This window comes from Aphelocoma coerulescens, chromosome 5, assembly GCF_041296385.1.
Source record: "Aphelocoma coerulescens isolate FSJ_1873_10779 chromosome 5, UR_Acoe_1.0, whole genome shotgun sequence".
NCBI classification, from domain to species: domain Eukaryota; kingdom Metazoa; phylum Chordata; class Aves; order Passeriformes; family Corvidae; genus Aphelocoma; species Aphelocoma coerulescens.
This window is the reverse complement of record NC_091019.1, coordinates 31,933,998-31,956,219: the sequence shown is the minus strand read 5'-3', so window position 1 is coordinate 31,956,219 and position 22,222 is coordinate 31,933,998. Positions and strand designations below refer to the sequence as shown.

General features: G+C 42.8%; 1 protein-coding gene across 7 annotated transcripts in view; it reads left to right on the top strand.

Moving 5' to 3' along the window:
• Positions 1-1,530: 1,530 nt before the first annotated feature.
• The window catches only part of RGS6 (regulator of G protein signaling 6), a 297,223-nt gene continuing 276,531 nt past the window's right edge, over positions 1,531-22,222 (top strand). For 6 of the 7 annotated variants that reach the window (XM_069017516.1, XM_069017522.1, XM_069017520.1 and 3 more), the window contains exons 1-2: positions 1,531-1,810; positions 17,683-17,787. In XM_069017516.1, coding sequence (XP_068873617.1) covers positions 17,704-17,787 — 84 coding nt within the window. In that variant the 5' untranslated portion in view covers positions 1,531-1,810; positions 17,683-17,703. Of the gene's footprint in view, positions 1,811-2,698; positions 2,795-17,682; positions 17,788-22,222 lie in introns of those variants that run through there. The other variant, XM_069017515.1, reaches the window with a different exon arrangement.

Genomic DNA, 22,222 nt, shown 5'->3' with positions numbered 1-22,222 from the left:
AGTTAATTTAAATTCAAACTTTATATAAAGGGGAAATATTTTTTAGATTATTTTTTTTTCAAAAAAAGTATCCAAAAATATCCCATGGTGTTTGAGAGGTGCATTCTCTTTGAACAAAACAATCAGGGAAGGTTCACCAAGATCAAAATGTATTAACCTGCCACAGAAGTATTTAAATGCCCACAGCTGAAATCTGAACCAAATCAATTGAATCAACACCCTGTAAAGTCTAATAAGGGTCAATGAGCTCGTGTGAGGCATAACTGCAGAATTTTGCCACTAAGATGCAATTTTGAGTGTGACAGAGAAAGAAATGTATCATCTGTGTTGATGAAGGACCTTTTTCAAGAAGCATGTACAAACTATGCAGGCTAGAAACTGGCATTTGCAAGACTAAGGAAGGAGTAGCCACTAACAGTAAAGATGGATATATGGATCCAGTAGAAATGGAAGTGATGCACAGTTGAACCACAAATAATTTTTCTTATGAATTTAACATTTGAATTACTGCAGCAGTTTGGTGTACCAGACATCACCAGAAATTGTGCTGGGCAGACTACAGCCATAAAATAACAGGACACCCCTGAACATGATATTGCTGTCAATCAGCAGGCTCATGAAATATAAACCTAGTTTCTATAAGATCCAGGATGTTAGGAAATGGAGGGAACAGAGACACCACACAAGAGCCTCTAAGGCAGGCTACACGGGTAGCTAAAGAAGTCTTTCCCCTGTGCAGCTGACAGCCTTATCGTAAAGAGTTTCAACGGCCATAATGAATCTGATGTGTGGGAAGCAAACCTTGGAAATTCACAAACTTTGGCACAGAGATGTGTGTGGGTGCTTCCTGTCAATGGTCTGTCCTAGTGCATCCCACCCCAGGACTCTCAAACCTGAGGGTCAGTTTTGGGCAAGGTGAGCTTAACTTGCCTTCTGGAGAAAAAGGAATAAAAATCTCATCCAATAGAGAAATTGGTGGATTTCCCCTAGGAAGTATGCAAGCTCCTTTGCTCACCTAGTTAATTTGTGGAAAGTCATCCTAGCCAATGGCAATGTCTTTTGTCGATGGGACAGGTCTGTGTGAGAGAGCTGGGTCTCCAAGCTGTTTTGTTGGAGTTGTGGTGCCTGTTAAGATTGATGATGGTGTGCAAAGCCCAGGTGTTAGCTAGGGAATCCTGACTGTTGGAGGAACGTGACCAAGAGATGAGACTTTCCTGGTTTCAGTTGGAGGACTTTTTGCCAAACACTTTAATTGTGCGACTCAACACATAACCAAGATTGCAAGAGATATAAGGCCTGCCTTCGGCTCCATGCCTTCCTTCGGGGCTGCGCCGAGTGCCCCAGCAGCGGCCGGGGTAGCGGGACACGGGGGCTGAAGTTCCCCCGCGTCACCGCCAAAGGGCGGCCGGCTCGGCACTGGGGGGAAGCGGCGGCGGGGCCGGGCGGGGGCGGCGCGCCCGGGCTGCCCGCAGCGGGCGCTGCTGCGGCGGGGCCAGAGCCGGGGCCGTCCCCGGCCCCGCCCGCCCGGCACGGGCTCGGCAGAGGGTCGGGGGGCGGCAGCGAGGGGCCGGGTCGGGCGGGGCGCGGTGTGCCCGCCGCGCTCTGGTCGTGGCAGCTTCGCCCCGGCCGCCGTCCCCGCCGCAGCCTGAGGGGGGCTGAGGAGAACGGGAGGTTTTTGGAAGAGGCGCATAGAGAAGCCCCGGGCTGGCCGGCGGCCCCGCCCGCAGGCTCACGCCATGCTGCGGGCGCTTCCCCGTCCCTGAGGAGAGGCGAAGGGGCGGCAGGGGACAGCGGCGGCGCGGTTGCTAAGGTAATGGGAGTGGGCTGCTCTCCTCGCCGTCTTTTTCCTGCTTATCCGCATCTGTGTGGCGAGCGGTTGTCACTCGGCTCTGCCCTGGCAGCGGGATCCCGGTGCTAGTCCCGCCGCGGAGAGCCGAGCCCAGAGCCCCCGGGGTGGGAGTTCGCTCCCCGTCGGTGGTAGCGCACAGGTGCAAGGCGTGTGTTCTGCGTGTGTGTTACGTGTGTGTGCCTGTGTGTGTGGTGCCCGGCCGGGGGGAGGCCGTGCTCTGCTCGGGCCGTGCGGACCCCCGAGAGCACCGCGGCTGCGGTTTGCCCTCCCGCGGGGTCTGGAGGAGGAGGCCCGGCCTCAGGTCCCGGCGCAGGGCGCAGGAGGTGCCCGGGCGGTGCGGGGGTGCCCACGCCCCGCGGGGCGCGGCTCAGGGGACGCGGTGTCCCGGCAGGTGTGCGGGCAGCGCACGGGAGCCGGCGCTCGGTGGGGACACAGGACAAGAGTTGTGGTGCCCAGAAACCGCAGGTCTTTTCGGGGGAGGCCTCGGAGAAGGACTAGGGGGAGCAAGCGCTGGGGTACAGCTTGAAGGGGGAGCTGGTGCCCTGTGGGAAAACTTGGAAACTGTTTCGCTTCGATAGCGTATTGCAATAATATACTTCCATCCGCCGACAAAGTGCGTTTGCATGAAGACAGAGCGGTGTGTGAGAGTAAAGCTGGCAGGCACTCTCATCCCAGAATCTTAATCTCCTGTGACACTGAAAGCCTGCTCTTAGTCACTAGCAGTGATGGCATAAGTAGAGGAGTGTGTTGCAGGGCCAGTAAGAAGCTTCAAGTGTTTTTTTCCCGAGGAAGGTGCTGATTTTTGTATAAATAACGGCACGCTGCCGCTTGTACGCTGCAGACATAATAGCAGCCGGGGCTGCCGCTCCGAGGAGCTGACTACGCTTGTGGCTCTGAGCTTGGCGTCCCGTCTGCACCGGCACTGCCCTCGCTGGGACGGCCTAGGTAAGTCAGGGCTTCCTTCAGCTGACCTCCAAGGGACTTGCCAGAACTGCATCCCACTTGTAGCCTGTGTGCTGCATGACGCTTAAATTAAAGATACGCATAATTTGCTCTTGATTGCATTTTATTTGCTGACTGCCAGTGTGTAGGGATTGGAAAGCAGGAAAATTTGTCTTTGATAAATAAAGTCATACTGTAAAACTCACCTTTGTGTTGGCATGTTGCAGTAGATATTGGTGGTTTCCCACCCCAAAGAGAGCTACTTCTCCTTTGTGTTTCTGGAGGAAGTGCTTTGTGAGCTGTTAGTGTGAAAAGTGCTTCGTAAAGGTGTAGTGGTTTTTGGAATTGCTTGCTGTAGAACATAGTTAAAGAGGTTAACTGTAGTTCAAAGCTTTGGGGATTTTAAGATATTTAGCTTAGGGGATTTAAGGCATTTGATATCATCCTGAATATTCTCCATGTCCAAGTGGGATTTGTTTTTGAGAAGTATATTTGATATCATAATTTTCCTTCTTTTTTTTTCTTTTTAAAATTTTTTGTTTGTTTGTTTCCAGATTTATTCTAATCTTGCAGATCAGAAGAACTAGGAATTGTTTACTGTGAGGTTATGATCCATAATACTTTCTCTCCAGCTGATTTGGAACACTTTCACTATACTTCCTTGTAAATATGCTTTAAAAGAGGTCAGTTGTTGAAGAGCAGTTATTGACTTGGGGGCATATTGTTACAAGCACAGAATAATAGTGTTCATTGCTTGAATGTGTGCATGAAATGCTGAAGAAACTGTTTAGACTCAGCCAATATTGACTTTATTTTTAGATGAGCTGTTCCTTTTTCTAATGATCTGACTGACAGAACAATTGATGACAAACATTCCAATTTCCTTCCTAACTGGCTACAAGTGTGATGGGTTAGATAGCCCTTCTTTATTCCATTCTGAACCATATTAGACGGGAAAATAGTTATTTGGTATACATCTTATACTGAAGTTTATGGTAATAGAAGATTGCTGTTCAACTGATTTTTCTGGTTTTTTTTCCCTTGGTTCCGTTCCCTTCTAAGAAAAGTTGCAGTAGGTTGCTGTATAGAGTAATTGTCAATGCTGCTTACCTTAGTTTCTCCCTGACAGTTCCTGTGATGCTGGTGGTACAGATACCTGTTTTAATCAATGATGCCCACAGATACGAGGAAAAGGTGTGTCCTCTTAAAGCAGCAGCTGCCTCCTTGCTAACCATTTACAAGGTGTTTCAGTGTCTAGCATGTAATTCTGGTGAGCACACTGGTACACCAGAGGTGAGCAGAGCACTTTTCATTCGTGGCAGTAACTCTGCTTTTGCTAATGCTTCTGAGGCAGCTGAGGAAAGCTGAATGGATGGACAGGAAGTGCTAGGCTTTGTTGTTGTCCATTTGAGCAGGCAAGAAGGGGAGAAAAGGAGAGGGCAGTCCTGTCCCAGCAGACTGCAGCAAACTAACAGATGGCAGGCAAAGAGAAGAAGCTAATATATATGGATTAGCAGGAAGAGAAAATAGCTGCAGTGTGTCATTCTAACATGGTACGTTGGGATGCTATGTTAGTCTGTGGTGGAATTTTGGGATCTTGCAGTGCCGTGGCTCAGGCTTCCTAACAGAAATACAAGGGTGTTGTGGGGTGATGATTTTTTTCTTTCCTTGATAACAGTATGAGTCCTCAGCTTTTCGAGAATGAGGGATAAATAACCCGGGGGCTTTGGCTGGGTGCACCTTTGATATCTAAATCAAACACTGCAGTTGTATAGTGGCAGCAGAACAAGGGCGAGCTCTCTTCCCATGCCCAGTGTTACAAGAGTACAGTTTTGCCCTTATGATGGGTTATTGTATTGTTTGGGCTCATTACCTGGAGCTTCAGTTTCTGGAAGCTGGAAATACCTTCAGTTTCTGGAAGCACACCTTGGCTCTCTAGAAGAGGAGATTGTAGGAACAAACAGGTCCACTTCACTGAGCAGCCCTGGGCTGTTTCAGATAACAAATACTGCACTTAGTTGTCAGAATTGAAGTGCTCCTGGTTCGTCCTGGGACTCTTCTCAATATCTTCATGGCTGCATTATTATCTATGTCAATTCACACCTCAGCATTGTAATTACAAAGAAAACCTGGGTAAAATAAGAAAATTATGTTGATGATTTAGAAGGATGTTTCTTCACGTCAGACTTTGAACTGCTGTCCCGAATGTGGTGTAAGATAGCACTGCCATGTGAAGTATCAAGCAGCATGGTGGCCCTGTGCTACTACTGAAGCTGTAGTGGTACTTTTAACCCTGTTCACTTGCAGCTCCGTCTGCATGAGGCAAGCTGACCAGAGCTGTGCTGGCCGAGCACATTTCAGAAACTTCTGGGTGGCTGTAGTTGGTGGTGGTGTTTTTTTTCAGAAGCATCTGGTCAGTCACTTTGTTCCTGTGGAGTTACACATCTGTCTTCCTCAGGCTACAAAATTTCGTCTTCGCATCTTTGAACACTTACATATAGTTGAACATCTGTCTTCATATTCTGAACTGAATTATTATGTTCTTACATCTCTAAATCTATTTTTTTTCTGCAATTTCTGCCTCCATTCTTCATCTTTTAACTTTCTGTCTGGTGACTGTGAGAGCAATACTTGCATTTTTGTGGTGGGTTTATGGGGGTTTAGAGGTGGCTAGAGTACTTTGAAAAATTTGGTGTGTCTTTATATCTTTGAAAATATAATAATAGATTATCAGGGAGAGTTCTAAAGTGATTACAACTTTCCTTTAATAATGTAGTGGATTTTAAAGTTTATAAAGGATGATATTAGTGTTCCTGTATCCACAGTGTTTTCTTAATCTATATAAATTTTACCATGAAAAGACATTTCCATGATTTCAGTTAGTGTTTCCAGCTGGAGTAATAGCATATTGTGGTGACTGAGGAATGAGCTAATTTCTGTTGTTGTGCTCTATCTATGAAGAGGAGCAAGAAAGAGGAGCTAATTTGTGTTTTTCTTGTTGGTTGTCAAGCTCTAGAAAGATTGTGGAGTCAAGAGAGACTGCTGCTACCCACTTGTGTTGCATCAGATCTCATACTATTTTTTAACATCTCTGTAGCGGGTGGCAAAGAATGTGGAGAGAAGGAAAGAAAAGAAGATTAAAATTTCAGTGAGCAATAAGGTTCTGACACTGATATCCCAGGAGCTCTGCATTGTCATGCTGGAAAGAGCTGTCTGTTCCTAGGCTCAGCAGCACGGGTACTGCCCTTTGCCTGCACAGGAGTGGTGCACATCAGACAGTGAGGAGGAATTAGTGCTGCACTTTTGCAGGAATCTTCAGTTACACACTATAAACACTGTGCTTATAGAACCTGGCATCAGCAGTGAAAGGTTCAGGGGGTAGGTAAAGATCCTCACACTGATTACTGCGAGCCTACTACACTATGGGGATGTGCGTTGAGCAAATGATAACTAATGGCTTGAAAGTCAGGGTTTAGATGTCCAATTTATTGCTCTGTCATTTGTTGTGTCAATGTGGGAAGTCACTTAATTTCTCTGCAACTTAGTTTATCATTTTGTAAAAGAAAATACTATTTGCATGTGTCACAGATGAGCAACTTGTTTTAGATTATGTGTTCATCAGTGCAAGAGCAATCTGGCAGAGACATGTATTAGCTCAATTAAACCAACAGTCTTTATAGGAATATTATAGTATAACAGCAGCAGTAGTCAAGTATATTCCTATTTATAAAGTATGTAGCCTATATTGGTATTCGTAGCAGTCCAGGTATGGCATTGTGAAGTTCAGGTTAAATGAACCACAGCACTGGGATTTGTAGGCTTTGCTGAACTGTGTGGATGTGTGGTGTATGGACTTGAGCTAGCTAATTCAGGAGTGGCTTAAGTGTTTTTTACATTGCAATTACCGAAGTGATTTGTGTGTAATTTGCATCTGAAAAGGCTGTGTGCTGTTGTGATAAACAGCAGGGCAATGAAATCATAGTATATTGCATCATGTCCTTGAACTAGGTGGCATGCAACCAGTTGTGTTCATTTGCACCAAGGGCATTTCATGGTGGGTGCCACATCTTCAAGGACACCTGTGCTTTAGGGTAGCAAATTTCCCATTTTATTTGATTGCAGGGTAGTTGCAGTTTTCCATCCTCTTGAGAATGAACAACCAGCAAGAACTCTCAGCATTTGGGGGGTATTTTAAATGAGATTATACAGTCACTGATCAATGCAGGGCTGGATTGGTTCTATCAACTTGCATAAGACTGCTTGAAGGGAGCTTCATTTGAGCAAGCTCTGTTGGGAACAGGGAGTTTAGGTGGAGTAAATCTGAATCTGGAATCTAACAAGCACTGAGGCCTATGGTGTTGGGGTTTTTTTGGTTTTTTTTTTGGTTTTTTAAATTTTTTAATTTTAATTTTAATATTTTCTTGTCAGTTTGTTAGAGCATCCATGATTTTGTGCATCTTCTCATTCAGGTTTATATTTGAATCAATTTTCTTCAGTTGTTTTCAGCTTACTGGATACAATGTAAAATACAAAGTGCAGCCCATCCCCCAGAAGTAGCTTACTGTAGTTGCAACTAGTATTTTCTATGGTACATAAAGGCAAGGCACTTTCAGAGATGGTGTATTTGATGGACCAGCTTCAAAGAACAGGATGCTCTTAGCACACCTTAACTGATCCAGTGGAAGATTTATATTGGAGAATGGATTAGAAGTCTACCCTCAAGCTCTGAATTACCAGTACATTTACCCATTTTCCACAGGGAATGATTCTGGCCAATAAGTTGGCATTGTTGCAAAGCAACAAAATACAGCTTCAGCTTTGTAACTGCTGCTCCTTGCAGGCTGATAGTGCTGAATAAATACTGCTGTAGTTTGGGATCACCACTTCACATGAAGTTCAAAGTTGAGTTATAGCTATCTCTTTGCATTTCTAAATTTGTATAGCACTGACACTTGTTTTAGTTAAATATTCAGCATATACTTGCTATCACATTCTTTGTAGCTATCCTTGGTAACAGCATGTTGGCTCAGAGCCTTTGCAAGAGGCCTTGCGCTCACAGCAGTATTATTTTATTGGAAGGGAGATTGATTACCAGTGAACACTGCATTTTTTTTTTCTGAATTCTTTGGAAGAGGCATGGGTGTATTGGAGGCAGTTTCTTCCTGGTATAACATCATTCTGGTCCATTAAAAGTAAATTTAGTATGCAAGTGCCCATTTTAACAATTGATTTCATAAAGGGAAAAAATTGCCTAGTTAACCAGCAATTCGTATGTCAATATTCATTACCATCCATCTCCATTCCATTTTTCCTTCTGGTTATCTTGAGAAGTCAGAACCAAGTCAAAGTTAGATGCCAAAAGTTACTTTATATTGGCTTTCACCCCTAGGTTTCCTGGATGTAACATCCAGATCCAGACAGTATTTTCAGCATTCTAGAATAGTTAGGAATATCTGCAGATTTAGAAATACATAAAATCAAAATGGAGTGTGTGGCAACCTGGGGAAAGGGGAGGAAGGTAGTCCATTTATATGGTTTATCAAGAAGCAGTCTGATCACCTGCCAGGTGACTGAGGCAGATCGCCAGTGGCTCACACAAGTGGAGCAACCAGAACTGTCCATCCCGAGTGTTGTCTGTTACACAGTTATGTGACAGCGTGACAGGTGCCACAGATGGAGAGAAAATTGCTCAAGACCATGGAGAGCACCCTTTTTTTGGAGGTTGTGTGAGGCCTTGGTCATCCCTGGTTAGCAATATTGTTTAGACCACTGCACCATGAATATTTACTCTTTTTATTAACCAACATACATAATTGGGAACAGCAAGTGATTGGTGAGAAGTACCTACAGACACCTACACATTCGATTGCTCAGGGGCTTAGTTTAAACTTGTGTCTATTTGCAGGAAGCCAAGTAACTTGGATTGACTCATGTCTGAGCGCTAGTTTGGTCTAAAAGATGGGTGTATCCATACTGCATATCCTTGGCCAGAGGAGTCTCAGACCTCTGGCCCTCAGCTGGTATCTTTGTGGTCTGAAGATACAGTGACTGTTGTGGATGGTTTTTTTCCAAGCACAGTGTTTTAAAAAAAGTGAGATTGTCCTGCAGCCCTCCAGAAGGATGAGGTTATGCATTGTTGGACTTGGGACATACCGGGAAGCTGTATAGTGTTGCAGAACCTTTTGGGAGACTGATGCAGGCATGGATAAGAAGTAGGAAGCCAAACCCCGTTTAAGATCATCCATGCTGACTCTTGAGAGCAAGTGCTGATGGTGGAGAACTGTGTTCCCAAACCTGTATCCACTTAGGTTTCGAGCTCTACAAAAGAGAACCTGGGAGCAAACTAGCAGTTAAGCACTGTGGGTGATCAGGAGCCCAGAGCTTGCTCCTTGCCCTAGTACTGTGTGGAAATGTAGACATACCTGTAGGATGTTTTGAGGCAAGTTTTCCACAGGAGAAGCACTTAGTTGTGGAAGGGCACTGCACCTTTAGGAAATGTCTGTAAGAGTAGTAGAAATTGGAAACCCCAGCCTTCATCAGGATCCCAGTTTCCCTAAAAGAAGAGAAAGGGAGTGTCCTGGAACTAGGTCCTTTCTTTCTGCTCTGTCAGAGTGAGGCAAAAGAGTCTTGGCTTTTTCCCTGGCGTAGATATGTGCCCATCCTTCATCCTGCCAGTTGTAGAGTGAGAAAAGTGTTGAGCTCTTGTGCTGCAGCACAGGGCACCCTGTAAGCTGGTACCTCAGAAAAGAGGAGGAATGGGGTCCTTTAGAGCCCTTGAGTTCTCCCAGTGTGAACAAAACTGCTTTCCCACAAACAAGGAGGAACTTTTTTGGCAAAAATTTGAACATTAAGTGCAGCTGCTGGAAGTGTTTATACTTTGTTCCTTAAAAAAGGCAACAGACTGAGTATTGTTGATAGTACTGCAATGCTCAGCACTTGAAAGGAGGGGCAGAAGGTCTGGGATAATCTTCTACTAGGAAACTCTTTTCAGAGTAACTTCAGTTATAATTTGATGTCCAAAATGGCTGTTTGAGGGATTTTTAGATGCTTTGGGAGTGTAGTTCACTGATTGAAAGCAGACTTCCTTCTCTACCCGTCCATGCAGAGGAGCAGCGCCGTTGTATCCAGGGTGGGGCCAGACCTCTCTATCACTGCTGTCTGTGGTGTGGGCTCACTCTGTGGGGATGCCCCGCCCTTGCTTCAGTAGCCCTTATGTCCTCCTCATCTGGCTCAGGGGAGGACATGCTTGCCAAGTGTTGACCCACTGGGCATGGTGGTGATGTGCCATGTGTAGTACCAGTGTTTCCCCCTCCTCACCAGAAGGGGAAGTGGTAGAGATGGTGGAGTTTTGATTTCAGCTCCAGTCTTCCTGGCTTTTGTCTGTTCAGATGGGTGTTGTATCTGTTCCTGTTGGGAAAGTTATTTCGCTAATTATGCAGGTTTACTTCTGAAGGAGGAGTAGAGGTGAATTGTGCAGTGGTTGGACTGAGCTACACCAGTCAAAAGCAGAGTATATCCCAGGTAGGACCTGGGGATCCTCTGGTTGATGTATTAGCCTTGGTCAACAGGATCAACTTAATGATAGGCTGTATGTTGCCTTCTAGTATATACAACTTGCTTGGCATGCCCAAGTCCTGGTTTAATGAAGTAATAATTAACCAGAAAAAGAACATGAAGACAAGTTTCTTCCCAGTGCAGTTTTAGAGAGATTTATGTAATAGATGTGAAATATCAACTTAATATTAATGGAGATTAATTTAATTCAGAGTAAGTGATTTTTCCTTCCATCTCTTCCCTCCTGTCACCTTAATAACCACCTATTTGATCTAAATATTCTAGCAGATCAGGTAGAGATTTTTCCTATTAGGTAATTACCAGTTCAGCAAGGAATGTGGTTATATGATTTCTCAGGCACGTAAAGTCATGTAGTCTAGTTGTATTTCAGTAATGAGAAAAAAAATTAACTAGGTATTAATGACATGAAATTGTAATTCACTCTATGATTGTGTGCTAAAGCACTAAATCTCTCATGATTTGATATTAGCACTACCTGTCAATTATAAGCTGCCCTTGAAATATATTAATTACATAGCATAAAGGTAGTTTTTACTTATTGTCACCCAAAATTATATTAGAGCTGAGCAGTCCTGATAGATATCTCCATGGGAATTCATTTAGCAGATTCTGTTTTCTGTGATTCAGTTTCTCCCTTTTTAACCAACTATCTTGTTTTATCTCAGACGTGCAAGAAATGTTTTTCATTTTCATTTTCAATGTGCAAATTTTGCACATTGACAGTTCATTTATTATGATGGAGAATAGGAATTGAAATATGACCTTATATTAGTTTGTTAAATCCAGATGATATTTTCAAGAAATAGTTTGTTTTTCAGGATTTCTTCTAATGTACTTCTTTCTTTCTCTGTTATATATAAACCGCAGTGTCTATAAGGACTCCTAGATGTGCTAATTTCTATGAAACACATGGGATTTTGTGTCTGTAAGAGGTTTCTTACAACAGTCTTGTTTCCAATGTTTTTTTCTGACAGCAGTCAAGATGTTTGATAGCACTAAGGGTAATCTCTTAATTTACTTCTCAGATGTTTTCATTGAATTTACACATACGCAGAGATTAAATTCTGACAGTATTTATGGATTAAAATGTAAAGGTGGATGTATTTGAAATTTTCTAATTAGAGTTCTGTATCAGAAACTCTAAAAGGTAAACTGGAAAAAAATTTTCTTGATTTTCAGAGCACATTTTTAATTGGTTATTCTACCTTAAAGTTCACTGATCCTTTTGTGACATATGGGAGTCTTATCTCTCTGCAGCTTCTGGTTTTTGGGAGAGTGAGGAGCCTGATCAGATAAGAGAGAGAGAGAGAGAGAGAACTCTTACTGTGATTTGGTGCATTTTGTCAGCGGCTGCCTGTCTAATCCAGTGTGCTTATGTTTCTTGGGGGAAAAGCAGAAGTGTTCTATAATAAAGAATAAAACATAAAAAGGAAAAAATCAGCGAGAGGCAAATGTACCCTCTCTTTTTAGCGTATTTTTGGGAATATTTTTCAAAGGCTTAATAGGCCATCTTATCCATAAACAAGAAGTTGAAGACTGCTGATTTTCTCCTTGTGTGTGGCAGAGTGAGAGAATGACTGGCACAAATGGTTTTCAATTTTTACCACTTTTGCTGCTGAGGAGTCCAGATTACTGCAAGCATGGCTATTGTCAGAAAAACAGCTGTGGGAAAACAGCATCTTTGAACATGAAAGTTGAAATTTAGAGACCATTTATTTTTTTGAAGATGTGCATTTGGATTTAGATTGCTGCTGTGTGGCTGCAGGCTGGGGTGAGTTAGCCCCTGATAATACACCAAACTGGCCATAGGAGGGAGGAGCTGACAGTAGTCTTCAGATAGTAATTGGTGAGGTTCTTAGCTGGAGGCTGTCTTAATTAAGCTGGAGGCTTAATCTAAAAAAACCTACGTAAAATCTTTGTTTTCTCTTCTCAGCTAAGTGTAGCTGAAATTTCTTTATAAGACCAAGTTGGATTCATTTCTGGCTGATACATCACAAACATGTGCTTAGAGAAAGGTTCAGAAGGCAGATTCTGTTTCCAGTCTGTATAGTGTTGTTGGGTTGACTTCCTGCTTGCATCTGGAGTAGACTGGGCTGACAGCGAGGAGAAAACTGTGTAGGTTTTTTTGATTTGTTTTTTAACAGAGAACTGTGCAAATCAGATGTGGATTTTCACATACATTTATATTAATTAAAGGGTTGCAAATGCAGCATATTAACATAGTATTAGGGTAGAAAAAAGCTGTACTTTGACCATGGGCAGTCTCATTTTTGTTTGCAGCAGGTAGCCTGCATCACTGGAGCCCTAACTCTGGGGTCCCTTCCTGTCTCCTTGGTGGTCTTTTCCCTGGCAGAGATGGAGAGATGCTCCCTTGGGGCTATACCAAAGTTGCTTCTGGGTCAGAAGTATTACTGCCATGTAGCCAGCAGTTTGTCTGTGCTCATTGAGTGTTAAGTCAGTGCCACCATCCCCAGGCTATTGAGACTGTCCCATCAGAGAACTGGCTGGAGACCAGGCTTTAGCATGGTAGCAGTACAGGAAAGCAATCCTAGAGGTTCTTGGAAAGCCTTGACTCTGTCTGGTACAGCTGGGGAAGAATCAATGAGGAAATGTGTGCTGTTGGACAACTAACTAGGACAACTAACTAACAGGTCTTGTTGGAAATGTGAAAATTTGGGGCTACCTTGGCTGCAGCGACCACAAGATTGTGGAGTTCAGTATCCTGCTAGAGGAAGCAGGGCAATGAGTAAGATTACGACTCTGGACTTCAGGAGAGCTAAGTTTGGCCTCTTCAGGAACCTTCTTGGAAGGATCCCACTGGAATGGGATGGCGTCCCAAGAGAGCTGGACAATATTCAAAGATTTCTTCCATACTCAAGACTGGTGCAGCCACAGGGAGAAAGTCTGGAGGAAGGAAGACTTTCCTTGGTTGAGGAGGGTTGTGTTAGAGACCATTTAGTCCAATTTGACATCTCCAGTCCATGGGGCCTGATGGGCCTTGTTAGCACACACGAGTGTTGAGAAAACTGGTGGACATCATTGCTAGGCTATTCTCAGTCATCTTTGAAATGTTATTTCAGTCAGGAGAGGTATTTGAGGACTGGGAGAAAGCAAATGTCTCCCCAGTTTTCAAAAAGGGCAAGAAGGAGGACCCAGGGAGCTACAGACAAGTCACCCTCATCTCAGTCTCCAGAAAAGTGATAAAATGGGTTACCTTGGGGGCCATTTCTAAGCATGTGGAAGACAAGAAGGTCATCTAGAGTAGTTAGCATGAATTCATCAAAGGGAAATCATACTTAAGCAACATGATTGCCTTCTGTGGTTGGGTAACTGTCTGGATAGGTGAGGGGAGAATATTGGATGTTGTCTACCTGGACATTAGCAAGGCTTTTGACGCTCTCTCATGATATCAGGGAGTGCAGACTGGACATGTGGACAGGGAGGTGGTTTGAGAGCTGTGTGAATGGCAGGTCTCAGGGGATTGGGATCAGTGGCACAGGGTGTGGTTGGAGGCCTGTCACTAGTGGCATCCCCTGAGGTTCAATATTGCATCCATTATCATTTAACTTGTTCATCATTGACTTGGATGAAGGGACAGATGCCATTTCAGCAAGTTTGCTGATGACCCAAAGCTGGGAGGAGCAGCCCCAGAGCTCTTCACAGCTCTTCAGAAAAATCTTGACAGGTTGGAGAGTGGAAAGCAGCTATCTGGATAAGGATCTGAGGATCCTGGTGGACAACAAGCTGTCCATGGGCCAGCAGCCCTTGTGGCCAAGAAGGCCAATGCTGTCCTGGGGTGCATTAGGAAGAGCGTTGCTAGCAGTTTGAGAGAGGTGATCCTGCCCCTCCTCTCAGTCCTATTGAGGCCACATCTGGGGTGCTGTGTCCAGTTCTGGGCTCCTCAGTACCAGAGAGACATGGAGATTATGGAGCAAGTCCAGCAAAGGGCTACAAAGATGAAGAGGGGACTGGAAAGACTGAGGGAGCTGGGCCTGTTCAGCCTGAATAAGAGAGAGCTGAGGGGGGACCTCATCAATGTATCTAAGTATTGAAGGGAAGGTGTCAGAGGATGGAGCCAGGCTCTTCTCTGGGGTGCCAAAGCAAAGGACAGGAGGCCACAGGCAGAAACTGATGCACTGTAAGCTTCACCTGAACACGAGGAAGAACTTTACTTTGCAGGTGAGCATACACTGGAACAGTTTCCCATAGAGGTTGTGGAGTCTCTGTCACTGGAGCCACTCAAAAGCTGTACTCAGTCCTGAGTGACATACCCTAGCGGTCCCTGCATGAGCGGGGAGGTTGGACCAGATGACCCCCAGTGGTCTCTTCCACCACCAAACATTCTGTGGTTCTGTGAAGCAGTCCTGCATCACTGGATGCTGAGTTCCACTCAACTCCTGTATGTTAAAAAGCACAGGTATAATGGAATCCATGGGACCCAGCATTGCTGTGCTTTCACCTTGAAGAGCCAAGAACATGGCCATGTCATATCACTGTCCTATTTTATCTGTAGTATTTCTTTTTCCTTGTAGAATACCAATGAGAAAGAATTCCATGTTTTTAAAAAGGGTGTAAAAGAGAAAGAACTTGGACAATGGTCAGAGTCCTCACAATTCCTTAAGGGCCCTGGCTTGGCCTGCTAAAGTTCATCTCAGCAGCAGCAGTGCCTTGACTATGTGGAGGGGATGCCCACACTTGTCTGTGCTTCAGGGTGCACCTCAGTCCTACCTTGTCTCCAGCCTTGTTCTCTGAGATATCCATCCTGCTGTCACTCCTGCAAGGTGGCCCTGCTCCTGCTGCTCCTGACTGAAATCCAGCAGGAGATGCTGGGCACTAGTGGGAGTCACTTTTGCAAATTTCTGACTTCCAACAGCAGATTGGTTCACTTGTATTGATTACCTTATGTAGATGTTATGTAGGTCTACATGTTAGGCTTATGTAGACCTTCAAGTTTAATGGCTCCCTCAAAATCACCATGAACAGCATGCCAGGTACTACTGTGTGTTGTATGTGATGTTATTGTTTTGTTGCAGTGGAGTAGATGAAAAGCTTCAGTGCTATGGGGGAAGATATGGAAGTACCAGAAAAGATCAAGTGAGCTGGCAGTATAACAAGAACAACAGAATTTGTAAATGTGGATGTTCAGAGTGAATAACGCAATGGGTAAAGCACAGCTAAGTAATGCTGCAGAGCGCTTTTTGGTTAGAAATTGTAATTTTGTTCTTTTAAGAGCATTTCTCAAATGAAAGTTAGTTGCAATTGTTTTCTTTTAAGGCATGAATGTAAAATCTCACATAATGTAAGTGGTGAATGTGGTCTTTATATGCTGTAGGTGAAGCTGAAACTTGTATGACTTGACATATGCTTTCAACTCTGCTTTGTAATTGCCTTCAGAAAGTTACATAAAATCTCAACCCAGTTCCTGCTCCATTCAATTGAGTGATGATAACCTGGAGCCTTATTCTTCAGTGCCTTGAAATCATGATCAAGAAGTACTGTGAAAATGCACATTTGTGTAAATAATTTGAAGTGCTATAATTCAAAAATGCTTTACCCCGCATCATTTCTGCTGTTTAGTTGTTTCTGCATCTAATAATTTTGCTTAGAGAATTTATTCCATTTCCTTTTTAGCTCACAACCTGGCACAACAGTGTAGAGTCTGGGCTTCTAGGAAGACATGAGGTTTATTAGGGGTTAAAGTAAATTTATGTCCTTTAAATATAAAATAGTGTCTAGATTGGTCTGAACATGCCTTTAAAGGGTGATCTGTATATATATTTTTAAACTTGATCTTGAACTGTATGTATTACTGAGTTTCAAAATTGGTATATGCATGTACGAATGCATTTGTGCCCACTTGTGTGTGTGTGCATGCATACCTTATAAAAGAAAGAAATGAATGACTCTGTATTGACATAGATTATTTAACCTTGGTCTCTTTTATGTCTTCTTAAAGGGGATATCTCAGTTGCTTCTGGTTCTAGTGAAGTTCTGGTTACAGCAGTAGCCTTTTCCCTGCTGAGAAAGGACAGAGCTGGGAGATGGTCTGAGCTTGTCTGATTCTAGGCTCTTGACTTGTCCTTGGGAGCTGATAACTGACAGCTAGGATGGCTCAGGGCTGTATTATACATATAATGGTATGGTATGTATGCATACTATATGCTGGGGCACTTCGTTGCCTGTGGCAATGTGAAAGTGGGTGAAGGATTAGGAAAGCATCTATTTACTTAAATAAGGGAGACAGTTTAGTGGTGAATTGTGTTTTAGAAATTAATGCATAGGTTATGCTTGTTTGAACATAGATTTTTTTCTTTTGTTCTCAGTTTTTAATGAAATATGTTGAGATGGGATGTTTCAGTACTTTCAATGTTAAAAAATTGAACTTGTCAGACAGTTTTAATGCCAGTGTCTGTACGAGGCAGTGTTACTTTTTAGGTTAGGAAAGGTCACCCCACAGCTCCACAGCAGCCTCTAATTTAAATGTAACTTGTCAAATGTGCTGGTGGAAGAAAAATTTAAAATATAGCATTTGACTTAGAACTTAAAGTGTCTTCCGTGCACCAGGCCCCTTGTTTTTTTGTTTTTTTTTTTTTTTTTTTAATAATACTGTTGCCTCAAGGCTGGCATGACCTGGAGGAGATGAGGCAGTAGTTCTGTGCTTCTAGAAGATAAGGAATATTATGGGTGGTTCTCTGCTTGTGTCCTGCTGCCTCTTCCTGGCTGTGTCATGAGAAGAGGTGAGGGGAAGCTGTTTACTCTGAGCAAGCAGCTATGCTTCCCTAGTTCTTGGCTGCTGCTCCAGGGTTGTGGAGAGCTGGAAGTGGCTTGGAGTGTCTGCAGGTGACAGCCGTCAGTGTGCCTGACAGTCTGCTGCACCCGCCGATTATAGTGGGGTTTCACTTTGCCTCACAGCAAGCCTTCTTAGCTTTCTGTTTGCAGGTACCTCAAAGCTTCTAGAAAAGTCAAAGCTGTTGTGCTATATAGCAAGGAAAGGAAGTGTGCGAAGATATTAATTGGATATTCTTCTATTGAACGAGGGCTTATGATAAAAGTTCAGAACTGCGGGAGAAATGTGTTTATGTGATGACCCAAACCACGGCTGTGTGTGACTTAGTGGTCCTTGTTCTCTTGGGGTGTTATCCTGTAAACCAGTCACTTCTGACACAGTGTGATAAAATCCTGCATGGGGTGAAGTCTGGAGTGTGATTCCCTCTGTACCATTCTTGTCTGTCTGCCTGCCTAGGAGGCAGTTGCGTGTCCTTGCCATGCTCCACTGCAGCCTGGAGTGATGCTGACTTTTGCTCTTGTCCTTGCAGTCTGAGCAACGAGAGGCAAACATGGCCCAAGCACCTACTGATCCGAGTAGTGCAGAAACTGCTGACCCAGAGGAGAGTTCTCCAAATATGATCGTCTACAGAAAGGTAAGGATTTGGAGCTGTGTGCAAAAATCCCTTTTCTATGTGGTTGTCTTGTGAAAGGATCCTATGTGCCTTTTGAAGTCAGAGGTATATTTCAGACTGCGTGGATGCATAGCTGAAAGAGTTTTCAGAAAAGTAGGTGTTTCAAACTATAGCATTTGAGAGCTTGAAAGTTGAGTTCTGTTCAGTGGACGCACATGAGCTTCTTAGTATGAAATATTTGATGACAAGTTTGAAATTTGTAACTTTTTTGTCATGTGACTTTAGGTAATTGTTCAAGTTTACCACAGCTAACTAAAATAAGCATACATATCTTCCAAGTTTTATCATACTAAGCACAAAGCAGCTGCCATGCAGCAATCTTTTGGTACTTCTTTTCTATATTCATATTGTGTTTCTTGTTGCATAATTAGCAGTTTGATTCTTTGTAGGTCCTTGTTCTTACTTCCCATTGCCTTGCTTAAATAAAAAAAAGAGTATTTTCTCAAGTGCTAGGGTAAAATAAGTTAGACAGAGGTAAAATAACAGCAATGTGTGATGTTAAAGAACATTCTTTCACCATGATAAAATGTCTTATTCTGAAGTACTTTGGAAGTAGCATAGAGGATGAAGGAAAGCTGTCTGTTGACCCATTTGCTAAGGCATTGTTTTATTCTGGGGTAGGTGTATCCTTAATCTTTGAAATTTAGTATTTTTGCAGTTTAATGAAATAATGTAAATATATTTTATTTAGCCTGCAAAATATTTTTTATGTAGTATGCAGAGATGCTGTATGGTTCTGACAGAAATTTCTTGCATAGCTTAAACAAGCTGCCATTCTGTTATCTTAAGAGCTACAGTGCTAGCTCAGATTAAGTTTCCTTGATCCTGGGTAAAATTACTGAAATGTGTTGGGGGTACATGGTTATGTTTTCTGCTTGCATGACTGCAATCTTGATGACTTTCATATGCTGAGAAAATAATTTAGGTTTCGTATGGAGCATGAGTTGTTTAAAGTGTTACTTTTTGATATCCATAATTTTGGTTTAGTTGTTGTGTATTTGGTTTGGAATCTGGAATTGTTAACATGGGAAAAATTTCTGGGTAATGTGTAGGCTTGTTTGTTTTGAATGTGTTATGAAAACACTTTGGCTCCTAATTTGGAAGTAGCACTAGTCGGTTAGTCACATTTTTTTTTTCCAACCTGTTTGCTGAGAGGTCCAACACCCCAGTAGGCTGAAGTAGATATGGGGTATGAAAGAAATGCCTGGTTGCGTGATCTAGAATTAGGGCATTAAATCTGTGACTCTGCAGAGTATCCACTTACTTGTTCTTGAAAACACTGTTTGATTTGTGTGCCTCACTTCCTGTTCATCTCATGGCATTTCTACTTTACGATTTCTCCACTTCTTTGCCTTTCAGTGTTTCATTATTGTCACATAGAATAGGGCTTGTGAGTTCTGTCGTATCAATGGGGAATATGCTCATACTATTGGATTCATCTCCCCTTAGTGGTTTTCCTCTGATGTTTGTATTATCAGCCCCTCATAGGACAGTCACCTGTCAAAATACATAGTTGTCTTTTAGAATACCATGCCCCATGCATTGTGCAGTTAACAGTGTATTCTGTATTGACAATGTTAAGCTAACACATCTGTCAGGTTTTTTTGCTGAGTGTTTCTGTTGCTTTATGAATAAGAAGCGTTGATCTTACCTAGTTTTCAGAGTAAATTTTCATTGGTGATTGACTTTCTAAATGTGATTTACATTATTTTAGATACTAGTTTTAATATTAGCATTTGATATTATTTGATATTTTGATATTAGTTAGATGTATTACACATCAATTTTATCTTTCTTAGTGTTGAAAAATCATATGCAAAATCTGAGACAAGACTGTTATTCTTTTGATCATCTCTCCTCTCTCCAAATGAATGTTTAGCTCTTCATCTCTCATTTCCTTTCAAATGGCTTGATTGACAGTAATGAATGAGAAAAACACTGCACTGGACTCCCTGAAATATTGAACACAATCTGCCAGAATACCCTACACTTCAGGGTTGGTATTGTGTCACAGTAGAAGGAAAGGTTTGCTTCTCACAGCAGGGATCCTGAGATGCAATTGTTGATCCCCCTTAGGAAGAATAAGTAAGGGTGGTCTTCAATAGTGGGACCACAGTAAATCCTGCTGTAAGTGTGAACTATTTTGTTGCTTATCATAACTGTCATGTTTGTGGATTTTGAGGGAGGAAAGCCCTGGAAGTAGAATCCCAAATAGTTAATACTTTCTTTACTGAGAGTCTCTGAGGTCTTCTTGAAGTTCATGTGCCAACAGCTTGGTTGTAGCCTGGTTTTCTTTTAGTCGCTAATGAGGGACTCATTTAGAGGACAAACCAGATCTTAGGTGGTATTGAGTGTCCCTTTGGAGCAACCTCTCCCTGTTTCATTTTGGAGAAAAGCCTGGAACGGGCTGTGCTCTTTATTTAGGTAGGTAAAACTAAGTGGGATGGGTTTTGGCCATGCAGAACAAAATAAACTAATTTATTTTGACTCAAATTACTTCATGTTATTCTTTATGGACTCCTGCAAGCAAATGAATTCTAACTGCTTTGATTGCTACAGCAGATGGTCTCAATGAGATAAGTCTTATTTTCTTTTACCTTCAGTGTTAACCTTTCAGGGGTTGATATTTATCAGTTTGTGAGGTGCATTATTTTTTTAATCCAAAATACTCAATGTTGATCCACTGTTTTGGATGACACCTGTGTGTGAATTAAGTAGTGCCCATGTGTTACAGTAAGCAGTGTTTAGGGTTTGCTTTGCCTCACCCCACCCTTATTAAAATGAATTGTACCCTAAACTACATTAGCTGTGTTGAGCAGGTCTCCAGTGACAATCATGGGTACCTAGCTGTCAGGTACCTATGTCATAGGATAGACGTTTATAATTCAGCAAGCTGCATTCCACTCCTTGGGCTTGTGCACCCTCTCATCTCTGTGTGTCTCAGTGCTGAGCCCCGGGCTCTCACAGGGCTGCAGGTGGTGCTGCAGTAAGGGTGTGCTGTCATTTATCTGTGTGGTGGCACAGTGGTACCCAATGGAAGTGTAAGGGTGCTGCAGATACTGCATTGCCATTTAAGTACTCCGTGGGTACAGTCAGTCTGGCCACATCTGGAGAAGATGCTGATGTATTGATGATGGGATTACTACTGGAAGAGTGGTGCACAGTGCTTAAGACAACTGTTTGAAATGCACTACCCTACTTTTCATGGGAGCAGGGAGTGACAGCCCCATCTTCACTTCAGTCTGTGAGCATTGTGTGGGTGCTGCAGCGTGGAAGGAAAAAAATGCAATAAAAGCCAGTGAGAGGAGAAAAAGCAGTACTAGCAAACAGTAACAAAAAATATAAATTGATTATAAATGCCGGTCACATTCCCTTGAAATCCAGCGTCCTTGATTAGTCTGTCTTGCAAGTGCTGGTGACTGTGTCTCAGGGGCCCTTTGGCTCATTGTTACAATAATCCATGTCTGAAAATTCCTCTTCTGCAGACAATATCAAAAGAGAAATGGTTCACGGACACCTCCTGACATCAGACCTGTTAGGTGACCTATTATCAAAATAATTTGGCAAATCAAATTTTCTTACCAAAAGAATGGTGGAAAATTGTCATGTCATTGTAAGAAAACTCAAAATGTTTAGGTCTTGACTAAATAAGAACTGAAAATACCAATAAGGAGGAGTACCTGGGGAATATAACAAGAAGGGTGAAACCACAGAAATTAAAATCTAAATTGGATAGCCAGGTGTACTTGTTCCTGAGAGGGATCTCTTATGACAGGGAAGAGTTTGCAAACTGTGCTGTTTAGAGATTTTTAGAACCACGGGAGCATATATGGTCTGAGGGATATCAAAATATATTGTCAGAGAAATGATCTGCGTGATCTGATGGTAGATTTCCATTTCTGCTTAATTTTTGCCCCACACATCTTCTATATTTGCTTGATAACATCGGCACTTAGAGAGTTAAATTTTGAATTTTTATGGTTGCTCATGGTAAGTCTTTTGAACAAGCAAGAAAATCTAATTTCCAAAGGCAATTACTGCTCTAAGTAATGTATAACAAACTTGCAGCTGCCACAAGATGCTTTCAGAAAAATCTGAGTTGTTTGCTACCTTCAGTACTTGGCAAGCCTTAGTGTCCTTTTAAATGCTGATTTAAGATCTGAATTGGAATAATTAAAAAAAAAAAGAAAAAGCAGCCTTACACTTGCAGGTTTTCTCCAGGCAAATTCCAGTGTTGCAGTCATGTCAAGTAGCAGGAGTGTAGCTGTCAGACCTGGCCGAATGTGCTGATTGGGCAGGAAATGAGAGAACAAGCAGTTGTGAAGAACAAGCAGGTGTATGCATGCAAAAAATGTATGGACCATGTAGCAGAAAGATGGGGGAAGAGCCCGTTGTT